General features: G+C 50.4%; 1 protein-coding gene across 1 annotated transcript in view; it reads right to left on the reverse strand.

The window, feature by feature from the left end:
* Window positions 1–25,552, reverse strand: part of LOC144113424 (fibroblast growth factor 17-like) — an 87,807-nt gene that overhangs the window by 34,949 nt on the left and 27,306 nt on the right. The window contains exon 2 of the mRNA XM_077646497.1: window positions 20,130–20,175. Coding sequence (XP_077502623.1) covers window positions 20,130–20,175 — 46 coding nt within the window. The remainder of the gene's footprint in view (window positions 1–20,129; window positions 20,176–25,552) is intronic.

The following is a 25,552-nucleotide window of genomic DNA, read 5'->3' on the forward strand; positions in this document are numbered from 1 at the left end:
ATGCGCTAATCATCTGAAACATGCCGTTTTGTTTTGGTGGTACTGTGAGTGGTACTGAAAAATGTGCCACCCTCCAAATTCGGTGACCATCAAGAGTTCGACGAAGCCTCGCCTGGCAATGTGGCATGCTTAGAAGCAGCCAATTAGAATTGACTTTGGAAACCAAAATAGTTTGGTTTGGTTTATGGGGGTTTAACGTCCCAAAGCGACTCAGGCTATGAGGGACGCCGTAGTGAAGGGCTCCGGAAATTTCGACCACCTGGGGTTCTTTTACGTGCACTGACATCGCACAGTACACGGGCCTTTAGAATTTCGCCTCCATCGAAATTCGACCGCCGCGGCCGGGATCGAACCCGCGTCTTTCGGGCCGGCAGCCGAGCGCCATAACCACTCAGCCACCGCGGCGGCTGTGAAACCAAAATGCTTGTCTCGAAAGAAAGCTTATAAAACGGCATGATCTGCCATGTCTTCGATAACGGAAAGCGCCATCAATCAGCCGTTGCCCCGACGCCCTCCAACTAACTGTGGAATAGGCTTTCCTGCCAAGCACGGCTCTGATGAACGTCATCTGCCCAGGGAGCACTTTACTCTACTCCCCGCAGCCTCTTCCCCCCCTGCCCCGTTTATTTAAAACTTCTATGGAATAGCCAGAATCCGAAGGACTGTAGGAAGGCTGACAGAACTGCGTTATGTCATCCCTCGCAAAAAGAAATAAGCCAACACGAGGCCCTATCAATAGGCATTGTAAACGCTACTTCAAGCCACCTCGCGCGATGGTTTCTTCCAATCCCGATCGAGATGACAAAAAAGAAAGTGACGACTGACGAGTGCGCAGAGGGGTCCACTCTAACAGTCATCCAAACAAGGTACAATACGATCTAAAATTTTCACGAGATATCAGCCCATCAATGCCTAGTGTAACGAATTCGCCACATACCGTTTGCACGCCGCTGCACTCATTACTATGTGGCGTTAGAGTACAAGTAGTAGCCGGCACTTTTCCAATTCAAATGTTTGGCGTCATTGTGAGGAAGCTATGCGCAAAAATAAAGTGTGCGACTTCCAACTGGCGTTAAAAAACTCTATCTCATTTCCTGACAACTTTTGCGGGGGAAAAAATAGGAAAACATTTGTTCGGTCAAAAATTGTCTTTGTCCCCAGGGTTACGCGTTGGTTCGAGGCTTGCGTGTTGGTTTTCCTCGCAATTCCAACCAGCTGCACAAAACAGAACGAAACGCCCATTGTTTCGAATTCGCGACATGGTGGCGATTCCTCAGATTTTAGCGGCGCCAATAAAATTTTAGACACAAGCTTTTGAATGTGGCTACATTAGCTCGCATAATGTGGAGGTAATGATACTTATTTGATTCCTTCGAAATTCTGGTCAGTAAAGAGTTAAACCTGGTCAAATACATTACAGACGCAGACCCCGTATCCGCTGTTGCAAGAAGCTTGTCACCTCTGCATACCAGCGGTTGACGCCAGCCGTCACGGAATGAAAGCAGCTCACGTACAAACCACAAAAGTGGGCAACGCGGTTAGTGCCCCCGGCTAACAGATTAGAGACGGATAACCCCCGCTCATATCAGTGAGCAGGCAGACGATTGTCGTCTTTACAACCGCGCACGTGAGATCGATTTAAGGCAAGTTCTCGATGATTGGATTAGATGCCTGCCCTAATTCGCATATGTGTCGGCCGTATCGTTTTCAAATTGATCTAAAATGGGGTCTGCGTGTTGCTGAAGCGCTTAGTTGAGCTAGTTGGTTGGTCGACATTTGAGGCATCTAAATCAGAGCAAAAAGACCGGTTCTAAATCTGCAAGTTGGCTTAATCTGTTTTGTTCTTTTTTTTTTCTTGTGGCCTTCGGAAGGCCTTCTATAGTGCTGACGAATAGCTGTCCCATAGAGACTGAAGTTCGCAGGAATTCCCAGTGCTTCTTTTCCATTGCCACTCGAACACGTATTTGGTACTGAGCGCAAGGATTAACGCAGACGTCTCTTAGTTGAAGGCGAAATGGCGCTAGAACAGCAGCCGCAGGCAGCCGGCGCTTTTTGAGCTCCTTGACCTAAAAAAATCAACCGTATGTCAAATACGTCAAGCACTTTGAATCCGCTAACCGCACCGGTTGTTAACCAAGCTTTGACTGCGAGCAAATAAAGCAGTGACACTTTGGAGAGAGGCAAACGAAACTGCATGCGAACACGGCTGTGGGTGCACGTACACTGTATCTCTCGGCTTGTTTGCAATTAATATTGCTTTAGTTTGAATTTGATCATAACGCGCATTTGTGATGTGTCTTCACCGACGGGCCGACAGTACGCAACCTCAATAACGCTCGGACAGAACGCTGTTCTGCGTACGACCTCAAAACTATGCGTTTTATATTTTTTATTCCGCTTCTACGCCGCCTTTGGCACTACCACAACGATATATATATATAAAGCAATTAAAGAAAAATGACGGAATACCGACCTTAAGGGGGAACGCGGCAAAGAAACTTAAAAGGCCAATTTCATCAAAACTTTTTATTTCTCAATTTATTTACTTCGTAACTCAGGGGTCTACATATGTCTCATGACGAAAAATTATAGCGCGATATGCAGCAAAAATTCAAAAATAGAGTTTTTTATGTGTCGTCGTCGAAAATCGTCAACGAATTTGCCAGCGAATTGCCCTGACGGTCCCGGCGCGTCACGAATTCCGCGCGTTTCCGACGGAGCCCCACCACCTTAGTATTACTATGAAGAAGAGAAATCAGAAGATCGCACATAGCTTCCGCTGATTGCAACGCAGCATTTCTCCGACAAGAAGCGTACAAGGCGGTAAATAAGAAAAACAGGGGAATAAACTGGAAGGTTTAACTCAGCTTTCACCTTTCCTGCTGTTGCTATCACTGACATTCGTAACGAACGACAGTAGAATAGTTGTGTTTGTTGGGTGTGAATCCTAAGATGTTCAGGACTGCAATAAAACTACATTTCTCTATGTACAGTCGGGTACAAAAGTCTCTGGACCACGCGTTGCTCAAACGAAGCCGATAGCTCTGCAATTATCCAACGGCTGGAGACCACACTTGCGGAGATGAAAGAACAAAATTTTGTTCTTTCCTCTCCACAAGTGTGGCATCCAGCCGACGGCTAATAGCAGAGTTTTAGGCTTCGTTTGAGGAACGCGTGGTTCATATGCTTGTGTCCCCTACTGTACACGCGCAATGGTTTTTGAAAGTTATTTCTGCAAGAAACGGTCTTAAGTAAATATACATGCTCAAGTTTTATTTCCATGACTACTGGTCGTCTTAAAAAAAAAAGAACTAACAACTTTATAGCCCAAAACAGGGCTTTGTAAGCATGTTGAAGTAAAAACTTTCGTACTTTCTCTTTAATTAGTTAACGCCCAGGGAAAGACTTCACGAGGGTGCTAATTATAATTAATCCACCAACTATACAAGCTAGCTTCAAATAAAACGCAGCTCTGAAATCAGAATAAAAAGCTACCTAACTGTGTCAAATTAGGTTACATTTCATGCACCAGTAACAAAAATTGTATTGATTACCGCGTCACCCCTTAAGAGTCTGCACCTCACTCGCATACGACTACGCAAAAGGTGCACACGACAGGAAGCAAAATGCATCTGGTTACAGGAAGGCAACAAATAGTTTCCGTCTCACATAAAACCGGCTCTGCGCGCCCACTTATCGCGCTCCCTTGAGGTACGCATGTGCCTTCTCAAGATGTGTAGCACTCGTGTATCGACCAACAGTTGCTCCTCTTTCGTGAACAGCGCGAAGGACGAGAAACCCCGCAAGCGCGGTGTTATCGCGGGTGACATTACGCGTTCCGCCAAGAGCCATACCAACCAATCTCAAGGCGATGGGGGCCTTGCTATTTTATTTATTTTTTTTTTTTGCGGATGGAATCAAAACCGAAGCGCCCATTCGATAAGATGCAGTGGACCTTGCTATCGCGAGCGCATGTAGCCAGCTAAGCTGTTGTGTCCGCGCCTCTGATAGCAACTACTCGCTACATACACAAAGGCCAACGAGGAGAAAGTTACTTGCAACACTGGCGGGCGTCCGCGCGCTGGAAAACAAATGTCCTGCTGATGTGAACACGCTATATCTCGAAGCACGTGCAGAAGGCTCGAGCGCCGAAACGCATCGGTCAGTCATTTTCGCCCGTGACCCGGACACGACACGCGCAGTTCCGTACATACGAGGTTCCTGACGGGTGCGCAAGGGACGAGCCCGAGCACATATAAGCGAGGTGTGCTCAAGCATCGCCATGAAAAAAAGCGAATGTCCGGACCCCGTAGAGTATCTGTTACGGGTCCAATTGGACTTATTTTTGGAAATGTGGCGGAGAGTTTGAAGGATGCTTCACTCCCGCCAGCGGTTGGCCCGGTATTGCACTACCTCCGGGATCGGCCTTGTCTTTAGCGCGTCTTTACTATCCTGTCTTTCTATCCCTGCCCCGCCGCGGTGGCTCAGTGGTTAGGGCGCTCGACTACTGATCCGGAGTTCCCGGGTTCGAACCCGACCGCGGCGGCTGCGTTTTTATGGGGGAAAAACGCTAAGGCGCCCGTGTGCTGTGCGATGTCAATGCACGTTAAAGATCCCCAGGTGGTCGAAATTATTCCGCAGCCCTCCACTACGGCGCCCCTTTCTTCCTTTCTTCTTTCACTCCCTCCTTTATCCCTTCCCTTACGGCGCGGTTCAGGTGTCCAACGATATATATGAGACAGATACTGTGCCATTTCCTCCCCCCCCCCTCAAAACCAATTATTATTATTATTTCTATCCCATCTACCAACTCTCCTTCTTTCTGCACGTGGCAGCGATTGTGGCTCGGCTTGAGCCAGTGAGCAGGCCTGTGCACTTTCCTTTTCTTTCTTCCTGGCAACAACAGACAGACATCGCCAGGCTAGTTCAGTGTCGGCACGATCTTATCCGGTGCCCTGTTCGTGCTCTCCTTGCGCGATCCAAAATCGCGTTTTTAATCCGTCCAAAAACGCGCTGTGTGCGCTCGTCCCTGCCGTCCAAACATTTCTCCAGTTCACGCTGACGTCGCTGGCCCGCTTTAGGCTCGGCAGCACTGCGTCCCCTTTCAGTGCGACGTGACAGGTCGACTCAACGATTGCCGATGAAAGGGAAAAAAAACTGAAGGCACGGCAAGCCCGGGCAGTAATTATGTCGGGCCCGCGCTATCATCGGCTGCTGAACGCATACGTGTTACTGTGACGGTATTCGTCAGAAGCCCATCCATCATACTTCGCGGAAAGAGCGCCCCGGCACCTGCAAGAACGAGATGGAAGGGCGGCTCTGGAGAACATCCCAGACAGGACCTCACCCGTGGAGTCTTGGAGGAGAGCGGAATAACGACTCATCCATCAATTAAATAAGTTAGCGCCCGACAGCTTGTTTACACGCGTCTCGGTTCCTGCTCAAAGGGCGAGCAGCACGCGATCGATGATACTGGCGTTCGTTCGGTGACACGGGCGCTTTGCCCGGCTGGGGTGAACCTGTGCTGAGCGAGGCGGGGCGCACGGCAGTGAGTGACCTTTCTGTCGCGCGAGGAGCAGTGACTTCTCCAGTATGACGTTAGAGGAATTTTTTTTTAATTTATGCGCAGATGTCTTTACGAGTCGATACGACTTTTGAGCAGCGGACGTCGTGCGCGGGAGCCGTGTGGCTGGGCTCTCTTCAGCCCTTCTGACGCGTGCCCACTGTTCAGTGGTGCCAGCCGTCGAGGAGAGGTGTGAGAGGCAAAAAGCCTTGAGTGTTCGCGGAAGAAAACAAAAAGGAAAGAAATACCGACAGAAGGAAAAGGTAAACGAAAAGAATTTGAATTTATAAACCCTCCACTACGGCATCTCTTTCTTCCTTTCTTCTTACACGACCGCCTTTATCCCTTCCCTTACGGCGCGGTTCAGGTGTCCAACGATATATGAGACAGATACTGCGCCATTTCCTTTCCCCAAAAAACCAATTATAACCATAATTTACGAATTCAGTCCGAATCTGCTGTCCCACTAGGGTGCAGACACACATCCACATCGCTAGTAGGCATCAGTAAGAGCAGCACACTGGCTTCTTCCTTCATCAAGGTACTTCTTGTGTGTGTGTGTATATATATATATATATATATATATATATATATATATATATATATATATATATATATATATATATATATATATATATATATATATATATATATATATATATATATATATATATCAAAAGTGATTTCTGGCAGCTGATTTGGTCAGATAATATAAAATCACCAAAAATTGAAGAAACATAACAGGATTTAATTCACGACGTTTCGGCTGGAGGACCAGCCTTTTTCGAGTGTATATATATATATATATATATATATATATATATATATATATATATATATATATATATATATATATATATATATATATATATATATACATATATATATATATATATAACGGGGCAGGTTGCCCAACCCCCGACGGGCATGTGAGCAGCCTGCCACAAAACCGGCGTCAGACAAACAGAAAGATGGACAGAAAAACACACAATGGCTGAATGCGGGGAAAGGCCACTATAAGTGCTAGCTCACTAAAAAAAAACAAGACGCATGGTGGGCCGATAATAGTGAGTTTTAGCGTACCGCGATCAATCTCTGCAACCCGCCAGTGGGTACGAGCTGATTGGTCCCGATGCGGCAGGCCTATGCGGAGCTGGCAGGGCCCTGAAGGCGATCTGCGCATGCGCAGCGGCGCCCCACGGAAGCGGATCACGGCAGCGGTTCGCGTTATGCTACCCGTCCGTTTACCGTGAATCACTGTGACCAACCACCAATGTGACTTTAAGGGACCGCACTGTGACCAAAACGTGTGATGAGATTATGGCGCAAATAAAAAGATCGTGCATCAAACTAAAAATTGATCACTGCAATATGAAAGAAACGCGGGTTTATAAGTTTAAATTTGCGTTGAAAATCGCATAAAAAGTCGTCTTGCGGCGAAAAACGCCATTACCACAGTAGTCCACCACGTGACCACATCTCAGCAAAATATCACTTATTTGTTTTACATGAACATTTTTTTTCTTTAAGGGGTGTTCGTCAGGTTTTATTGTAGTTTACACTCTCTCCATTGCGCCATTCGATCAAAAGCAACGCTCCCTACGCAGCGTCGGCCATGCGCTTTAAGCTTTTGTAACTAGATGGCGCCACACTGTTTTGAACTTCTTTGATGCAGCGGTAACCACGGTCTACTAATACTTTCGTCGACAAGGCGTGCCATAATAGCTTTGGATATGGAAACTGAAATGGACGCTACTCCATATACTAAAAACATCTTATGACTGTCTGGCGGCTGAGATTTGCCGACGTGCAATCGCCATCGCGCTCGCTGATCATGTTTTCCAGCATCGGACTTCATAAAAACAGGCGCATGCACTGATTTAAAAATTCTCGCAGAAATTTCCCACATCGTTTCCAATAAAACCGTTGCGGAATGCAGAGCCCCAGAGAGCAAGCTTTCCGTTAGGCCGAAAAAAAAATGGGTTCTTAAAGTTCAGTGTTCTGTCCCTTTAAAACTTGCTACAAGTGTCGAAAGGCCCGGGAGACAATGAAAGTGCACTCTCAAGGGAAGTGTGTTTTCAGGACCCCGTTGGCTTGCGAGGCAGGCTTCGAGAGGTGTGAACAACACAATGGGCAGCCCTCCGCTTTTATACAGTTTATCGTACTGTTGCGAGCGGCTGCGAAAGTTGCAACCTATGAGAGTGCCTTCAGCTCTCGACGGGACGAGAGCAATGAATTGGGTCACTTCCGCTGTACCCATGTAATATAGTGCACGCAGTACAGACGGGGTGGGGCGATCAGAACAAAGCTTTCCGCTTAAGTGCGTTATCGTGTCGTTGCGGAACCTACGGGCGTCAAATATCCCATCAAGCAGGTCCGATGTCATCATCACGGTCAACTAGACGGACTGAAAATCTTGGTTCCGCCTCGTTTGAAAAAACAAAAGCACCAGACCAAAAAGAAGAGAGAAAAAAGAAAGCGAACGGCGCGCACACAAAATTACGATGGCCGGTGGTGACATTGAGGGGGGGGGGGGGGGGGGGGGAGAAAAACTTGGCTTTAAACTGATACGTGCCAGTGCTAACCGGGATGCGAAAGACGCGAAGGTGTTACGGATCGATCGATGAAAGAAGTACTATCAGAAAAAAAATGTAGCTCGCAAGTACAGTACATTCACAGGTGTGCATTGCACGGATGTGCATGCAGTGCATGTACAGGAAACTGGGTTTGCCTCTGAACCGGGAATTGGGGTTCCCTAGCACCATTGGAAGTCCGAGGGATGAGGAGAAGAGTTCTTTCCTGCGAAAAATGTGGAATGCCCGCAATTCAAAAGGAGTCACTCACAGTGCATGACCAAGGAGCAGTCTCGGTCGGCTGCATATTTTTCATGACAAAGGCTCTAGTCTTCTCACAATGCCGCTCATTCTTTCACGCTCTTGAGTAGAGGCGCATATCCTAGGCGGTTCGAGAAAGCTTTTCGCCATACTCATACTTTGTTTAGCGTAAGAAACTTACCAGGTACCTGTGAAGGCTGGTTCGCATGCAAGCGACTGAGCGATTGAGCGGAGCGTCGCAGCCAAAATTTCCAACTTGTTTTAGCGTTCACATGCAAGCGAAACAGGCGTGACAAGTGCGGCGCCTGGTTTCACCGACGGGCTCACTGAAGGGTTCCTGGTGGAACGCTCGTCATTCGGCAACAGAAGTAGTTTACACTGACGTTTTAAAGCGCTTTCATGTTTTCCGAGCCAACGCGAGTTCATTACTCAAAGATTCTAACGTAGAAACACGTACATTTATTTATCAAATAATATGTGTACATATGCTCCAAGTCGCGATATCACGGGGATGAGTTTGTGAGAAGGACACGGAAATAGTAAGCCTCGTGTGTACCCGGGCGTGGATATTAATGCAGCAGCGAAGACTTCACACGAAAGCACCAGACGCAATCAAACCGCGAATCAGTAAAGAGAGCCATTGCTCAAACGCCTAAAAGGCGTGTGCATGAATTGCGGCGCAGCTGCGCGATGTTCACTTCGTCGCCGTATCCTTTACCGCGCCAGTTGCGCTGGCAATAGCGCGTAGTAATGAGCAAAAAGAAAAAAAAACAGGAATGACGAGAAAAAGGGAGGCGGGGGGGGGGGGCAGAGGAAGGCAATGGATGCTTCCAAGATGTTCTCTTCCGCTCACGTCATGAGCCAGTTCACGGCGCTGTGAGTTATGCCCCGGCGAGTAAAAATAAAGAGGCGAGCAAGTGTGTTGTACCCGCGAGCAAAATTTGCTCCGAAGAGCTGGTAGAAAAAAACATAGGAAGAGAAAAGCTAATGCTACACACGTGCTCACCCACGTCTGGCGTGGCGCCGGCGGGGCAAACGACCGCGCAGTCGGCTTGTGTGCTCTCGCCGCCGCCGCGGGTTCGGCGGACAGAATGCGCGTCAATAGGCGCGAACCTATGCGGCGCCGCGAGGAGCGCGCACGGGCTCCCCCCCCCCTGACACCCTCGCCCCCTCCGTGCCGCTTTCTCGACAGCGTGCTGCTTGGATGCGGCGCGCGACCCCAGCCAAAGTCCGTGTTGCGACTGGCAGTGCGCGAGCCGCTGCCGCCGTCAAGACGCTGCCAGCCGGCGTTGAAGTCGTTCGCCAGCCGGCTCCGACTAATTACTAGCGCCGTCAAGGGAAGCGCGAGGGCTGCTCGGATCCCGCGACCGGGAAGGCGCGGGGGGCTTTGCGGCCAGGTGAGTGTGCACACAAGCTGGGGGAGACAGAGAGGAAAGCAAAACGGAACAAAAGGCACTACTGCGCGAAGGAAGTGTTTACTCGGGAAATGCTCCAACTAGGCACGCACAGCCCCGAAGATAAGGAACGGGCGCAGCAACTCGACGTCGAAATTATCGTAACTTGAGGGACATTCCTCAGTTAAGCACCAGCAACGCCGATAATCCGGCTGCTAGCATCGGGACGTTCTCTCGCGTAATCAATGTACTTGGCGCATTGCGCTGTTATCCGGCGAGCGGAGCTTTCACTGCCACGCACCGAAGAGCGACAGGCGGTGTCCGTGGCTCTTCGGCCGTTCAGGTGTCAAGTCGTCTGATTGGCCATTTCGGCGCGTTTCTAAACCGGCTGATTGATGTTGGCTCTTAATGCGCGCGAGCGCGTATGTGTGCGCAAACTCTGGCGGAGTCCTTGACGCCAACCGAGTACCGTACAGAGATGTACTAAACGAAAACGCAAATGCGGGGAAGTGCGCCGAGTCTCCTCGCGGCCGTTTATTCTTTGCGAGACGAGGCCCACTTGGCGGCGGCGCCTGTGACCGTGAAGGCGCCCCGAGTGGACGGCGTTCCCCTCGTGGTCGCCTTCAACGGGGCGCCTCTCTTGAAGAGAACCCAGCGCCATGGCAGGAGCCTGGCCTTTTTTCTCTTCTGCACTCTTGCCTTTGACCCACTTAGCGGAACCGCGCTCCGAAAGGTTTGTTGACAGTGGACTGAACGCGGAATGAACTTCACCGCGCCGCCCGTGGGAGGGAGCAGAGTAGAGAACGCTATTTATTGGCTCGCGCTGCAGCGCCCGAGTAGAGGATACCTGTATCCCGGCTCCCCGCGGCACACGCACTGCTGTAAGGAGCGCGCCGCCAAAAGTGACGCGATTGAAAGAAAGAGGTACAGGAGTGATCATTGATGGGCTCGCTTATAAAATACAGCTAACACTAAAGCAGATTATTTCCAACCTTTGTGCCCACTATTTAAAGCGCGAAATTCAACTGTGCAGAGAGCGTCCAGCCGCTTCAGAGAAGAAAGTGAAAGACGACACTTTGATCGAACATACCGTGACCGGTGCATCCATGAAAATAATGCCAGTGACGGATAAGCCTAAGGACGCAGCGGGACATCTCTCTTCAGCGGCAATGATAAAAAAAAATTAACTAAATGAAAACAATATCGCGTAAACTCGAGAATACATTGCTTTAGTGAAATGGTGCTGCGGTTGCACGGAGTAGACAAAAATTGCTCAGTTCTCGCCGCGAACCTCTCTGTGGGCACTAAGCTTGGGACACAAGTTTGGTTTATGGCGTTTAATGTCGCAAAACAACTCAGGCTATGAGGGACGCCGTACTGGAGGGACCTGGATAATTTCCACCGCCTGGGGTTCTTTAACGTGCACTGGCATCGCACAGTACACGGGCCTCAAGCATTTCACCTCCATCGAAATGCGACCGCCGCGGCCGGGATCCAATCCGTCTTTAGGGTCAGCAGCCGAGCAACCACTGAGCCACTGCGGCCGCACACACGTTAATGTCTTGCGGCAGCAGATGGCTGATCAAACAGAAATGTTTGTTTTCCTTACCGACCCTGGCTGCAACAGGTACGCAATAAATGCACGGCCGTGGACCACAATGAGTCGATTATCGAACACAGCCAGTTCCGACCATCGGAGGCGCGCTGGAAAGTTCCCCCACGCGCAGTGAAACACACGCAGAGAGAGAGAGAGAGAGAGAGACGCCGACAAAGAGCCCCCGCCGCGGAGTGCCCGGCGCGAAGGCACAATGGAAAAGGCAGAGACGTCCTCCGAAGGCTGTTTGCTCGAAAGCCCCAATGGCCAAACCAGCGTCTCGGCGAAATGCTCCAGCTCGTTAATTGAAAGCTGCCCCGCGCGGGGGCTGCCTGCCGAAGGCACCGGCGGGCATTACGCGGCGTCGTCCTTCTGCGCACCTTGACATTTCCCCGAGCCACCAGGGCCGTCCTTGGCCGTAGGGTCCCGAAGGCCGCCGCGGATGGCATTTTAGGAGCTTTCAAAAACAGCTCTCCGCGGCCGCTCCGTGGAAGCGGCCCCTTCCGCGCGGCTACCACCGAAGGGCCGATGGTGGCACGCGGAAACCGCCAGAGGCCGCGATCCTTTTGCCGCCTCCCGAGGGGGGAGCACGCCACTGCAGGCCAGCTCGCGACGACTGTGGGTTTAACCAACACCCTCTAAATACTTTCTTCAGGCCTCTCCAGGCCCTCCTTTCCACACGCGCTACGTCACGCCAAGTGTCCGGTCAGGCTGCTCACCAAGCGCGGCTCCGCTCCGCTCGGTTGTCTCCCTCGATGTGCTCGCGCTTGCCCGGGCAAGCACAGACACGAACGCAGTCTTGCAGTGAGCGTCTAGCTGCTGCTTGAGTCTTTCAGCCTGGCGTTGGGTGCATTTCCGTTCGCTCCTCGCACGGCTGTGTCTGTTTCGTGTGGCCGTTTCTTGTGTGGCGTGCGTACCTGTGCTAGCGCACGAATGGGAAACTGATTGCCTGCCGTGTAGCGAGTGCAACTTCGTGAAACATGGGCCGGTGCTGTGTTCCCGGGTGCCGCGGGAACTACCAGAATGGTCCCAAAGTACGTGTTTATTGCTTCCCAAGAGACGAAGTACGAAGAAAAGCCTGGTTGCGAGCCATTCCACGGAAGGATTTCACACCTACAGAGCATTCGAGGGTAAGACTCTGAAATATTGCTTAATAGGCGCTGGTAATTATCTTAGTTGTGAGCTGTCGCTCCCGGAAAGGCATGCTGTCTTTGTAGGCAATGATATCACTTCTTACACTTATGTATGAATTGTCCAGGAAGCATTTAGTTCTGTGGATGTGCATAAGGCTTGTGTAAAAGCTGTGTAAATATGTAAAAGCTGTTCACTATTCAGACTCTTTTTACTTAGTGTTTTAGGCAATGGAGAGTCATGGCGAATGGCCTTGCTTCATTTTCTCGTGCAGGTGTGTGAACTGCACTTCCACGCAGGCGACTTCATTACGACGTTGTCACACCAAGATGAACTGACAGGGAAAATAATAGAGGTGAAGCGTGACAGGCTACAGTTGAAGATTGATGCTGCGCCTTCTGTTTTTCCAAACTGCCCAAAATACTTGTCCTCAACGCCTGGACGGAGTGAATCGCCAGAGACGAAAAAAGCAAGAAGGGAAAACGCTGCTTTGCAGGAGGCTATGAGGAAGTCACTTCAGTCTAATGAGCTTGAACAGAAAAGAAACAAAGTTTCATCTTACGAGGAGTTCAAATCTAAGTTGCCTGGAATCTGCAACACGAAATTCTGGACCGTTTCTGTCGATGAGCAGTGCGTTAGGTTCCTTCTCATCGAGAATGATCCTTCACCTAATGTGAAATGCGCCTTGGTAGTTCTCCCTGATCTGTCACTTTCTGTTTTCTTGAATGGAGTGAAGCTTCTGTCGCTTCCTTCAGGCAGGATTCTGCCAGCTCAAGTATGCGACACCTCCAGCCTGTCCTTGCTGCTAGAAGAACTCGAGATAGGCTTGCATAATATACCTGAGGTGACGAAAGAGTCGAAACATACTAAAGTATTGCAGTTTGTCGGTTCACTGCTTGCAGACCTCATTGAGGACAGTGATACGACGAAAGAACAGTCTTCTTTGCTGAAATTTCTGGTTGAGCAGATAGAGCTTCTCCTCGCGAAACAGCATGTGTATAGCGCAGAGCTGCTGGTATTCGCCAGTATTTTGAATTCAATTTCTCCTCACGCATATCACTTCACAAGAGCTGCATCAAGAATCATTCTGCCCCATCCTTCCACACTGCGCCGTGTTTGCTCAAATTACAAAGCTGACCCTCTTGTGGAGCAAAATCAACCGCACTGTCTCTCCTACATCCGAGAACGAGTCAAATCAATGAAAGACCACGAGAAGACAGTGACCCTGATGATCGATGAGATCCACATAAAACCATACTTCGACTACAAAGGGGGCACAATAGTAGGATCGTCGGTTCATTCAACGGAACCAGCAACAACAGCCCATGTGTTCATGGTACAATCACTCCTTTCTGCAAACAAGGACGTCATTCACATATTACCTGTGAGCAAACTGAGCGCAGAAATTTTGCACGAGCATGCTAAGAACATAATCATTAATGTTGAGAAAATGGGGCTCAAAATTATCGCTGTGATAACGGACAACAATGCTCTGAACCGCAAGATGATGTCGTTATTTGCTACAAGTCCTCAGGTGAGCATTGTCTATCCCCATCCAGCCGATAACGCTCGCCCTCTTTTCTACGTGGTCGATCCTGTGCATCTCTTGAAGTGCATTAGGAACAATTGGATTAACCAGAAAAACCCTGGAACATGCCTCTATTTCCCTGAAATGGACTTGAGTGGAGCAATGCCCGAAGGGCCTCCTCGTATGAAAGCTGCTTCTTTCGCAGCTGTGCGGCAGCTTTATTCTTCAGAGAAGACGTCGCTTGTGAAGGCTGCTTACAGACTGAACGCAAAAGCCGTGAATCCAACCTCAATGGAGCGGCAAAATGTAAAGCTCGCTCTCGACGTCATTAATCAGTTTGTTTCAAATGCCCTCAGGACACATGGTTCCGCGTTCAAGATTCCTCAAGCTGAGTCGACTGCTCTTTTCATTGACGTTATCCTCACATGGTGGCAAATAGTCAATGTTAAGACCCCTTGCAAAGGCCAGAGGCTAAGGGACAGCATGCAAGACCCTGTAAGGTCTGTTGATGACACACAGTTAGCTTTCCTGAGCGGCGTTGTGGACTGTTTGGACGCTTGGGCAAGAATAAACATCACCAGTGGCTCGCTGACGAAAGAGACTCACAGTGCTTTGCGACTGACATGCTATTCTCTGGTAGAACTCTCGCGCTACTGCTTAGAAGAACTTCACTTCAAGTACGTACTGCTGGGCAAATTTCAGACGGATGCGCTAGAAGACCGGTTCGGCCGTTACCGCCAGCTGGCAGGATCACAGTACCACATTTCCGTGCGTCAGCTCTACGAATGTGAGAAGAAGCTTCGTCTTCAAAAACTTTTGACATTTCCACGCGAGGAAACAGAGTTTGAAGACGTAAGTGAGGATCTTGTCCCATGCAACTTTTCTGTGGCTGTCAGCGACGACGATATTACACACGCCCACTCTGACATGGATGCTATTGTCTACATTGCAGGATACGCTGCTCATGCTGCTTTAAAGAAGCTTTCATGTTCTGCTTGCTTCAGCACATTGGTGATTGAAAATCGAGAGATCGAAGCGGAAAATACTGCCATGATAGCTAACCTGTCGAGAGGAGGGCTGAAGTTTCCCCAGCCATGCACAGTTCACATGGTACTGATGACTAAACTAGTTGCAGAGAAGTTGTCTTTTGGAGCAACCGCGGAAGATTTTCTCTCCTGTAGAAATCAACGTGGTGTCGTGATTTCACAGACGATTTCCCTCCTGGACGAACACGACATTGAGACATGTGAAAATGGCCACACTGCACAAACTCTCCTGCGCTTGGTAGTACGCGTTGCAACCAACGTTGTTCTAAACAACTTTTGCAAACTAAGAAATGATGCCATACAAGACAATGCGCAGCAGAAGGCCGCAGCCCGGAAAGCAGCAACGCTTAAAAAGAAGTAAGTTTTATTCCCAAGCAATAAAAATGCTTTGCGCACACTTCATTGCTGGTGTCTCGTCGTTTTTTATTGTAAGGGTCAGATTAGCTGTACAAATACTCAACAGCGCAACATTATTGTGAGTGTCATTATTGCTGTGTGTGAAAGCTTTAAGCAAAACACAATACAGAATAAAACTAACACAATGCGCAGTAGACGGTGTTTTTTTTTTCAATGTTCACGAACTTCTACTTTAACAACTAGATATACGCATGTGCGGTCTGTGCGGATGGATTTTACCGCACGGCAGACATCATGTACGTGATAGAACCTAATAATTAGATGATTAATTGAAATTAACTAATCAATTTTTTATTATAATGACCAATAATGCGAAATTGGCGGCCGTATGCTAAATTGTTTATTATAAAAAACTGTATTAGCAGCTCGAACTTTCTTGACAATAAGGTGTTCTGCAATAAAAAAAATATATAAAGCAGATAAAATGATAGCCTAAGGCGCGCACAAACTAGCGAATTTCTTTTCTGCAGCAACGACAAAAATGAAAATGAAGGAATCACTTATAAGGCAGCTACGTACGGCAGTACCCGAATAGTGCAGACGGGCGCGGCGCGCTGAAATCGCGGAGCGCGGGGCCTGCACGGTCCCTTGGCGTGACGTCACGCGGCCGGTGGAGAGGCCTTAGCATTGAGAGGGTGTTGGTTTAACCCGTCCACAATGAGCGGCGTCGAGTGATTTACTGCCGAGACGGAATACCACTCGGGCTCAACTTTCGCGCTTTCCGTCGAAACAACAGCGCGACGGCGGGGGCGCTGACAAAGGCCAGCCGCCGCGCCAGGTGGAGCGCCTTCGGCGCACCTTGAACCCCGGCCAACGACAGGGCGAATCAAGGGACGGCAAGGGGGCTCTCCCGCGCGCGGAAGGCGCGCACGGTGCGACAGGCAACGGCCGGTGGCATACCTGGACTGGCTCGGCTCGAAACGCGCTTCTCGACGCGCGAGTGCGCTTGGCGTATGTGGCGAGTGGGTTCGGTGCGATCTTCTACCGGCATCGCATCGCGCACCCAAACATCATACCGCCGAGTCGTGCTCACAGAACAGGAAACTGATGACTAGTCGTGCACGCATATCTGGGCGCCATGCTACGCCGCACTATACACCGAACTGCACGAAACGGAGAAGTACCCGTTGTCACCAGAAGAGAGAAAAAAAAAGAAAAAAAAAGAGCAAGCTAACTGGCTGCACAACACACAGGCAAGCACGTGCGGGACACTGAAGACGCGCAGCGAGGGACTTCCAACGACCTGTTTGCTGAAGCGAGGATTTCAGCTCTCTTATTCGTTCGGGCGTAAGTTGCGCGCGGTTTCTTTCCTAGCACTAGCTGCACTAAAAGACGACGGGTAATGCCAGTTGCCCAACGCGAAGTAACACTTCTCAGAGCCCATTCTCAACCCGTCGGATGTTAGCTCTCTAAAGAGCGCTGCTCCGAGTTGAAAATCTCGCAGAGGCGCCTTTCCCAATTTGATGAGAGCCTTATCAACGCCTTTCACGGTACTCTGTTCTCGCAGAGATAGGCGCTTGAGATAAACGCCACAGGCTGAAGACGGCAAAAACATCGCGAGTGCAGGCCAAGACCACACCTCTGCAGGTGGAAAAGTTGCTTACAGCAATCGGGAAGCGGCGCTCAGTACATTTAGATCGTCCGAGAGTACAAAGTATACATTATAGATGCACAGTTGAAGTGTATTCTTGATACAGTAGTCGATGCAGTGTATTCAAATTCTCCCCATAAAACTACGCACAAAAGCGATCACGGACAGGGTTTTTGGCTCCCCTTTCGCAATTAGAATTGCATGGACTGTCACAAGCGACAACATTGTTGTTCGCGGTTGTCGCTTAAAGTGCATGAGAATGGCAACAAAGCGCCGCAAAACAAACGATACAAACACAGCAACGATCTCAAGCGGCACAGAAATGCTATAAAAAAGTGAGAGGCGTGCATAAACAGTTAAGGACAGTCGTAACGGCTGGCTATGTAGTTAACCATATACGAGCCTTGCCTATCGCCTATCTCACTCGGACAGGCATAACATTAGATTCTCCCCTCCCTGCCCGTCTCTAAGCTAACATTCACATGTCCATTCCGATTCTCCATCTACATTCGTAAATGTTTCTTTCAGTCGCATTTCCTCCACGGCCTGCGGGATAGAGGTTCAATGTGCGCACTGTCGTTCCAACCGCCAGGGCCAGTCAAGAGAGCGTGGCCAGACTCGAGCACAACACCTGGCAGTTCAAACAGAAAGTGCGTGCGCACGAGTTCACGGCATTGCGGGTTCTTATTTCGTTCAATGTGGACACGATTCGATGCGACCACCACAGGCTCCGACTCCAGTAAGCTCTGTCTTGATATTAATTAGTTCGAGTCTGCATTTGCGCGCTTCAATTAAAATTGAGCAAAAGCAAACGTATCTGGGAACAATTCGACAGTCGAGCAGAGCTCACGTGGTCGGCCGCTCCAGGTGACCCACACAGTTTCGCCGACGCATTGCCAGGACGGCGGCCTGCTTAGAAAAGTCGAGACTTGGGCACACGTGAAGATGGTTTGCACTGCTACAGCAAACTGCACTGGGATGCGTAACAGGTTTTGGGTAGTCGCCAGTGTGTCAAGAACGTTTTTGTTGGTGTGATGTACGCACATAGTTTCCACTACAAACTGATCATCATAGCAGTGACTTGCTACCCAAGAATACATGTCGACGTCTAATCCCTTGAAAGTCGTCGTCATCGACTTTACATTTAAGACACTCCTTAAACGAAACGACAAGTGCTGCGAGTAAGACAAACACAGAGGGAGCGAGAGACACACTAGGGTGAAACTTCAACAGACCTGCTGCTTAGAGCAAAACAATGTACATCTATACGCTTATGTCTAGACTAAAACGACCCGAAAAACCCGATCACTCATGCCTCTCTTTGATATGTGCTACAGTATAGCTTCACGCGTGCGCGTAGGTATAATACGAGCACGTAGGATTAGGCGACTCATACATAGCAAGATACAGCTTCCCAAGCGCTGCCTCTGGAATGAGAGCGAGGGTACGGTAATTATAGCGGACATGCTGCCGGACTGCAGTAATAGGCATCGCGAACGAAAGCGGGCTCGAAGTAAAACAATCGGAGAAGAACACGATAGGAAAAGAAAAGTAGGTAGCAAAGGCGAGGTGAATGGGCCTGCTCAAAAACATTTTCCAATTGCTAATGAGGTAATAACAGCTGTTTTTCCGTAGTGACAGCGATTCCGTGATGTAGGGGTAAGGACGTGGTCGTGACAATCAAGCCTTAGCGAACACTCACCGCTCTTTCTGCTGCTTTTTCTCTCACACTATTTGCTTGGACTCGGTTATGCTAATCTTGAACAGCTTTCAAGGACTCGGCGCAGGCAACAGCCGACACAAACAAAGCCGACATGCGGGCGGCAAAGCGCTCCGACAGCGGTCGGGGAAATCCCGACTCCTTTCCGGGTCCGCCAAAGCCTGGTCCCCAAAGTGTGTGGCCCCGTTGCGGGACCAATTACGGCTCCTTTTGCGTTAGCCCGCGGCGGCGGGCTCACCACGCAGAGAAGGCGACCACAGGCGACGCTATTCGCCGAGGCCCTGAACTTCGGGAACTTCGCGAACAAACCGTGGGCGGGCGGAGAACGTGGTGGTCGGCAGCAACTGGCCAGGAGGCGAGCGGGCCCGGTCGGTGTACCACGCGTTGCACAGTGGCGCCGCTTGCAAAGACTGGACAAGGAAGATCGTGAGAACTGCGCGCGCACTTTCGTCGCGCGTGTGTCGTTCGAAGCTCTTTTCCTTGTCCATTCTTTACTGCGAAGGACGCCTCGCAGGAGCAGGCAGCTGTACTCTCAGTGAAGCGGTTAAAGGCCCCTCCGCTACAGCAGTGCCGCCTATGTGGGCCACCGCAGCGCACGCGAGAGACGTTGCATTTGGGGCCCGAAAGGACGCAACGCAGGTAACAGGAACGAAGACAAACCGTACTCTAAAACGGATACCTCCCGATTGTATTGCATGCCACCCTCATAGCTTATATGCGACATCCACTTAACCCCAGAGTTGTTCATGACGTCCTTGGCTGTGCGAAGCATTTGCATGGTTCCTCGTCGGGACTGAAAAAAACCCCCCTCCCTCCCCCCACAACTAACAAAAGTAAGGAGGAGACGGGCAGGGCCTCTGATCGTCCATCCTCTGCTGGTTTGTCAGTTATGTTTGCGTGCGGCGGTTTTCGGAAGGGCCATGCACACTTCATGTGCTCACTTGGTTCGTCGAAGCACACATTTTTTTCGTCTAGGTGGAGCTTCGAGATATTTATGTTTTTGTGTGTGTGTGTTTGGCTACAATTGTGAATGAGTTAACTGCTGGCGGTGGCAACGGTTCAAGGCCAAGCTTCGAAAGCTTCAAGGCGAACGCCTGACAGACTTCAGCGGAATGTCCACTGCAATGTTTAATGCATAGCGCGCAAGGTGTGGCAGCCTGTTCACTGCGATCAACTCATTAGCACGCCCTAGAAGCAACGCAAGAGTGGAGCCCCACAAAAGCAGCAGCAGTAGCACAAGCTGAAGCACCAACGCGAGCAGTGTAGGCAATATAAATAGCGAGAAGTGTGGGCAATATAAATAGCGCTTACCATGACAAGACTGACGAGCAGCGTTAAAGTGATCGGTACCACGAACCTGGAAAAGAAGGAAGAGGGGAACATCAGCAAGGCGATCGACAACCAGCCACACAGCACGGATAATAACGTCAAAAGGGGCGCCGTACCGAGCGATACGCGAGCAAAAGGGACGCCAGGCCCACATTGCAGGGAGGTGCAATTTGCAGGGAGGTGCAAGAACACGCCGTGAATACGAAACACGCCGATTGCGACCCGTAAACGTTCATTTCTCATTTGCTTACCCGTGACAAATTGCACACAACCGCATAGCCAGCCTGGCTTGTTCCATTTTCGCCTTGTCAATACCGCGTCACACTTAATAGAAACAAGGAAAGCAAACAGGGGAAAAAGGTGGAGGGGGGGGGGGGGGGCGAATAATCAGTTGTATTCAATGCCAGGCCTGGCCAAAGCAGCACTTAGCGCGCCAGGGAACGGCGTGGGCAGGCTGCTTTCGGTTAGACGGAACGGTGCTGACCGCCCAGCGCCCGACTAAGTCCAAAACAAACACACTACAGCCGTGAGCAGCGAATGTTGAAGAAAAAATATTTCTTTTAAAATGCAGAGGGTAACTTAGGCTTCCCGTTTATTGGAGGTAGTGTGAGAAGCGAAATAAGGGGTAAGCTGGAAATCCGAAGCACGCAATAAAAGCGCTTCGCTCAGAGCTCTATAGGAGCGGCGCGCGCCGCACTCGTACGCAGGTTACAAGTGCGGCTGCTCTTCTCCGAAACCGCGTGGAAAAATCATAAAGAACTCGAGAGCAATAAGAAATGACAGTTTTGTCGCAAGACTGTACACGGCCCCAGAGTGCGTTCGCTTCTTGCTCAATATATACACACGTGCAGGTGAAAACAAAACGAAACGAAAAAAGCAAAAACTGCGTCGCTGAGAGAAAAAAAAAATGTAGGCGGCCGAAGGTGTGTCCCGAAACTACTCCTCCAACTCTGCCAATCTAAACACGCGGCGAAACGGCGCATAGGAAAAAGAAATGCGAATGCGAGAGTGAATGGCGCGCGAAACATAATTCCCTCCGACATGAGCCAGCGAAATTTGTTTGCGTAAAAAGAAAGCGCGACGAGACTCGTGCTATTCACGCTGCCGGAATCGCTGATGGAGGCGGAATATTTGCCCAGGCCTCAGCACCCCCCTCAACGCGTTCTTTGAAGCGCGCACGTACATACCACGGAAGAACGGCGCTCGTAGCCAAGGGGAAGAGCGACGCGTGATTTAAATGCGAATGTTGCACGTCGCTGGTGCTTTCGAGCCGTCGTCGTGTTTGGACGCAGCGCGTGCTCGCGACAGAGGCTTTGTACGCAGATCGGCGATTACCAATAGCCAGACGGGGACAATTACGCATAAAACATGCGGCACGCAGCTCTCCCGCAGCTTCGCCGCATCTTTGCACAAGTTGCATGCACTACAGGAGTAGCGAATCACGGATTCCTGGCTCGCGAGTAGTAACGCAACGCGCGCAAAACAAGGCGTACTGGCTGAACGCAAGAAAGAAAAAAATGTGAGAGAGGCTGAAATTGATAACCCGTCGCTTTAATGGCAGCGCTGTTTGAAACTACAAACGATATACCTCATTTTCGTGTCTTGCTGACAAACTGTCGGCTCTCGGTTTAGGAAGCCTCAAGAAGCTAGATATATCGTATACCGGAGCTGGAAACCGGGACTGCCCGGTGCCCACTATTTTAATTAACGTAATCAGAGCAAGTACAACGACCAATGCCAATCTGAAACGCGAGAAAGCGGGGAAAACATGCGCAGCTGATTTTCAGCTCGAATTTTTTTACGCAACGCGTCATTTGTAAAATGATGAGATATTGCATCGGAAACAATGAATGTAGCGGGGTTTGTTTTCTCGCTTTATTGGGGCGCGAAATTCAGTGATGCCCAAGAAGAGTCGGAAGTGCGGTTCCCTTTTCCTGACCTGCTCAGGAGAGTTAAATAGGATACACAACACGGCTTCCGAAAGCTTCATTTCACAGCAACCGTGACAATATCTGGATTGCGACGTTCTGACCAAGACAGTGACTGTGCAGTGTAACCGAATCATGGCAGCGCACTCATACATCAGCCTGCGTGAGGCGTTTATGCGGTGCAGTTTAACCCTGAGAATATCGCTGAAAGGCCTCACGCATCCTCTTCGCTCCTTCTGTAGTGTTCGGCTGATGCAGCCAAGCCCAGCTGTTATTATCACCACGACCGCGTTTGCGTTGCCGGAACACGCGTTAACCTCAAGAACTGTCTCGTGAGTAGAACGAATCATCCAGTCCTGATAAACGGCAAGCGCCCACAGTGCACGAAACGGGAACTGCAGTGGAATAGCTGCCTACTGCATGGCCACATTAGAGGAGGGACTGTCCTCAAACTCGACTACTTTTATGGTCGAGCGCAAGCATTCTCAGTTTTTCTTTACACCTCTTTAACAGTTTACGGGTAAAATAACTGCGAACTACTTCTTGCGAAACGCGTGTCAGCAGTTCGACTCCTTACATTCACATCGCGAAGCCGCCAGCGCAGACCAACCGGTCGCACCCCCGCCTACACCGCTTTGAGCCGCAATTTAAGAGCTTTCCGCGCATTGCTCAAGGCACCGGACACGGCTACAGATAAAACACTGACGAAACACGGAGCCGCTATCCACGGCGCTCGCCACTTTTTCGGCAGAAGTTGCTGTCGACGACAGTGGGGCGAATGACGCGAAGAAAAATCGGCTCAGTGAGCGAAAAGCGGGCCCGCGAAAGGCGGAACAGTGTTCCCGCAGAGGGGCATCCGCCATTGCACAACGTGAGCACGCGAAGGGAACACGAAGCCATCGCCGCGCAGTGCCACCGTGGCTCCCAGGGCGGGTTGACTCTTCCATCACACGCCTCGCCGAAACCGTCAGCAGCGAAGCGGCGTAGATCCAATTTAGGGCTGAAGGATCGATGGGCGCGACTAATTCTGCGCTTAGCGGGGCGTAATTGCGTCTGCCCCTGTCCGCAAACAATCGCGTCGGCCAGCTTAGCGCGCTATTTATAACCCCCGTCGCTCGCCCACTTTCTTCCGGAATGTTGTCACTGCTGCGCGAGTGGCCCGGCCGGGGCAATCACCGCGGTCGTCCGAGCGCGTTTCCTAATGGCGCCGCGCGTCTCTTATTGTCCGCCGGAATTGGCGGATCTCGCCAACCAGGCACGCCAGCAGGTTTTCCCCGCCAAGCAGCGGCTCATTCTTCAAGCTGAGATTGGAATGCTAAGGAATGTCCGCGATAAGGCGATCGACTTTCGTCCCGCGACGCCAGCGCTAGAGGTGGGAGCTGCTTTGCGCCAGATAGGCTCGCGCAGGCAAGGATAAGCGCTATAGCTGGCCGGAGGGAGGGGGGGGAGGGGGTGGACCGAATTGCTGCTGTTTGCCTCGGGGACCGTTCTCTCGGCACCGGAAGCCCCGAGGGGTCCCCGGGAAGATGACCGGGGCGGCTCACCCGTCTGGCCAGCTCGGTTCGTCGCCACCGAGCGTTTCACGAACGGGCGCAACGCGCGACAAGGCCGATGCACGCGGCAACCTTTAAAGTCGCGAGTAGAAAAGTTTAACACCAGTGACGCGCCACCGGAGCGGCAGATATCAGCAAAAGTGCCAGGTGTATTCGCAAATGGCAACGCCGCGCCAGCAGCGCGGTGCGATTTTCGCCGCTCCGGTGACGTCGTTGTGCTAATCTTTTTTACTCGCGACTGTATACGGCACATCCGAGCAGGCTTGCACGAGAGCGGGCCCAAAGGAAGCAAAGGTGACTGTGCATATATGCAAGGCGTTTCACGTAGTAAAATAGTGAGGTAAATTTCGCGAAGTAAGGCCCTAAGCTGCAAGTAGGGTATGAAAGATGGCGTAGTGGGTGGCTCCGATTAATTTTTTACCCCCCGGCGTTCTTCAAAGTGCACTGACATCGCATGGGCATCTTTTGGATTTCGGGCCCCATCGAAATGGGGCCACCGCTTCCAGAATTCAACCTCACGACATCGCGCTCAGCAGCAGACCGCCTCAGCCACATGTGCCACCGCGGTGGGTGTATTTGCAAAAATAAAAATGAAGTCGCATTGCTGCCGATCGCGTGACGCACTGGCAGGTATTTTTTTTTTGTCATGAACTTAATAATTGGTGATTATTTCAGGCTATGCGGGGTCAGGTTTAGAAGACGCATATGTAAAGTTACTCGGAAATATCTACAGCGGCTGCATGCACAGCGACCACAGTCTTATTCCTCGGGGAAAGTAATAAAACACCGATCAGGAAGGGTGTCAGGCAGGAAGATACGATCTCTCCAGTACAATTCTCCGCGTGTTTACAGAAGCTATTCAGAGACTTGAATTGGGAAGAGCTGGGGATAAAAGTTGATGCAGAACACTTTAGCAACCTCTGATTTTCTGATGACAACGCCTTGCTAAGTCACTCAGGGCCCGAAATGCAAAGCATGATCGGCTAAGCAAAACGGGGGTCCTAAAAATCAGTACGGAGAAATCTTAAGTAATGTTCAACAGTCCTGGAAGTGAACAACCGTTCACGACAGGCAGCAAGGCGTTGGAAGAGGTCAGGGAATTCGTTTACTTAGAGCAGGTAGTGTCCGCAGATCTGTACCACAAAAGTGAAATAACTAGGAGAACATGAATGAGGTGGAGTGAATTTAGCAGGCACTCTCAGATCATGCAAGGCAGTTTAGCGATATCGTTCGAGAGAAAAGTTTATGGTTTTATGGGGTTTAACGTCCCAAAGCGACTCAGGCTATGAGGGACGCCGTAGTGGAGGGCTCCGGAAATTTCGACCACCTGGGGTTCTTTAACGAGCACTGACATCGCACAGCACACGGGCCTCTAGAATTTCGCCTCCATCGGAATTCGACCGCCGCGGCCGGGATCGAACCCGCGTCTTTCGGGCCAGCAGCCGAGCGCCATAACCACTCAGCTACCGCGGCGGCCTTCGAGAGAAAAGTGTACAACAGCTGTATCCTAGCGGTGCTCACCTATGGGGCATAAACGCGGAGGCTAACGAAAAGGGTTGAACTGAAATTTAGGACAGCGTAGCGATCTTTGTAAAGGAAAATGATAGGTTAAACTTAAGAGGCAGGAAGAGAGCAGGCGACAAAGCCGAGCTAACGATATCCTTGTCGAAATCAGGAAGCATAATAGGGCAAGGGCAAGGACATGCAATGCGAAGGCACGGTAAGCGATTGTTCTTTATAAGGTAACAGAGTGGGTTCCAAGAGAAGGCAAGCGTAGCAGGGGGCGTTACAAAGTCAGGTGAGCGAATGAGACCGGAAAATTCGCGGGAATAAGGTGGCCGCAGCTGACGTAGGACAGGATTATTAAAAAAAGTCAGTAAGTGAGGCATTTGTCCTATAGCGGACGTTACTAGGCTGCTGTTAT

Source organism: Amblyomma americanum, chromosome 1, assembly GCF_052857255.1.
Source record: "Amblyomma americanum isolate KBUSLIRL-KWMA chromosome 1, ASM5285725v1, whole genome shotgun sequence".
Classification (NCBI taxonomy): Eukaryota; Metazoa; Arthropoda; class Arachnida; order Ixodida; family Ixodidae; genus Amblyomma; species Amblyomma americanum.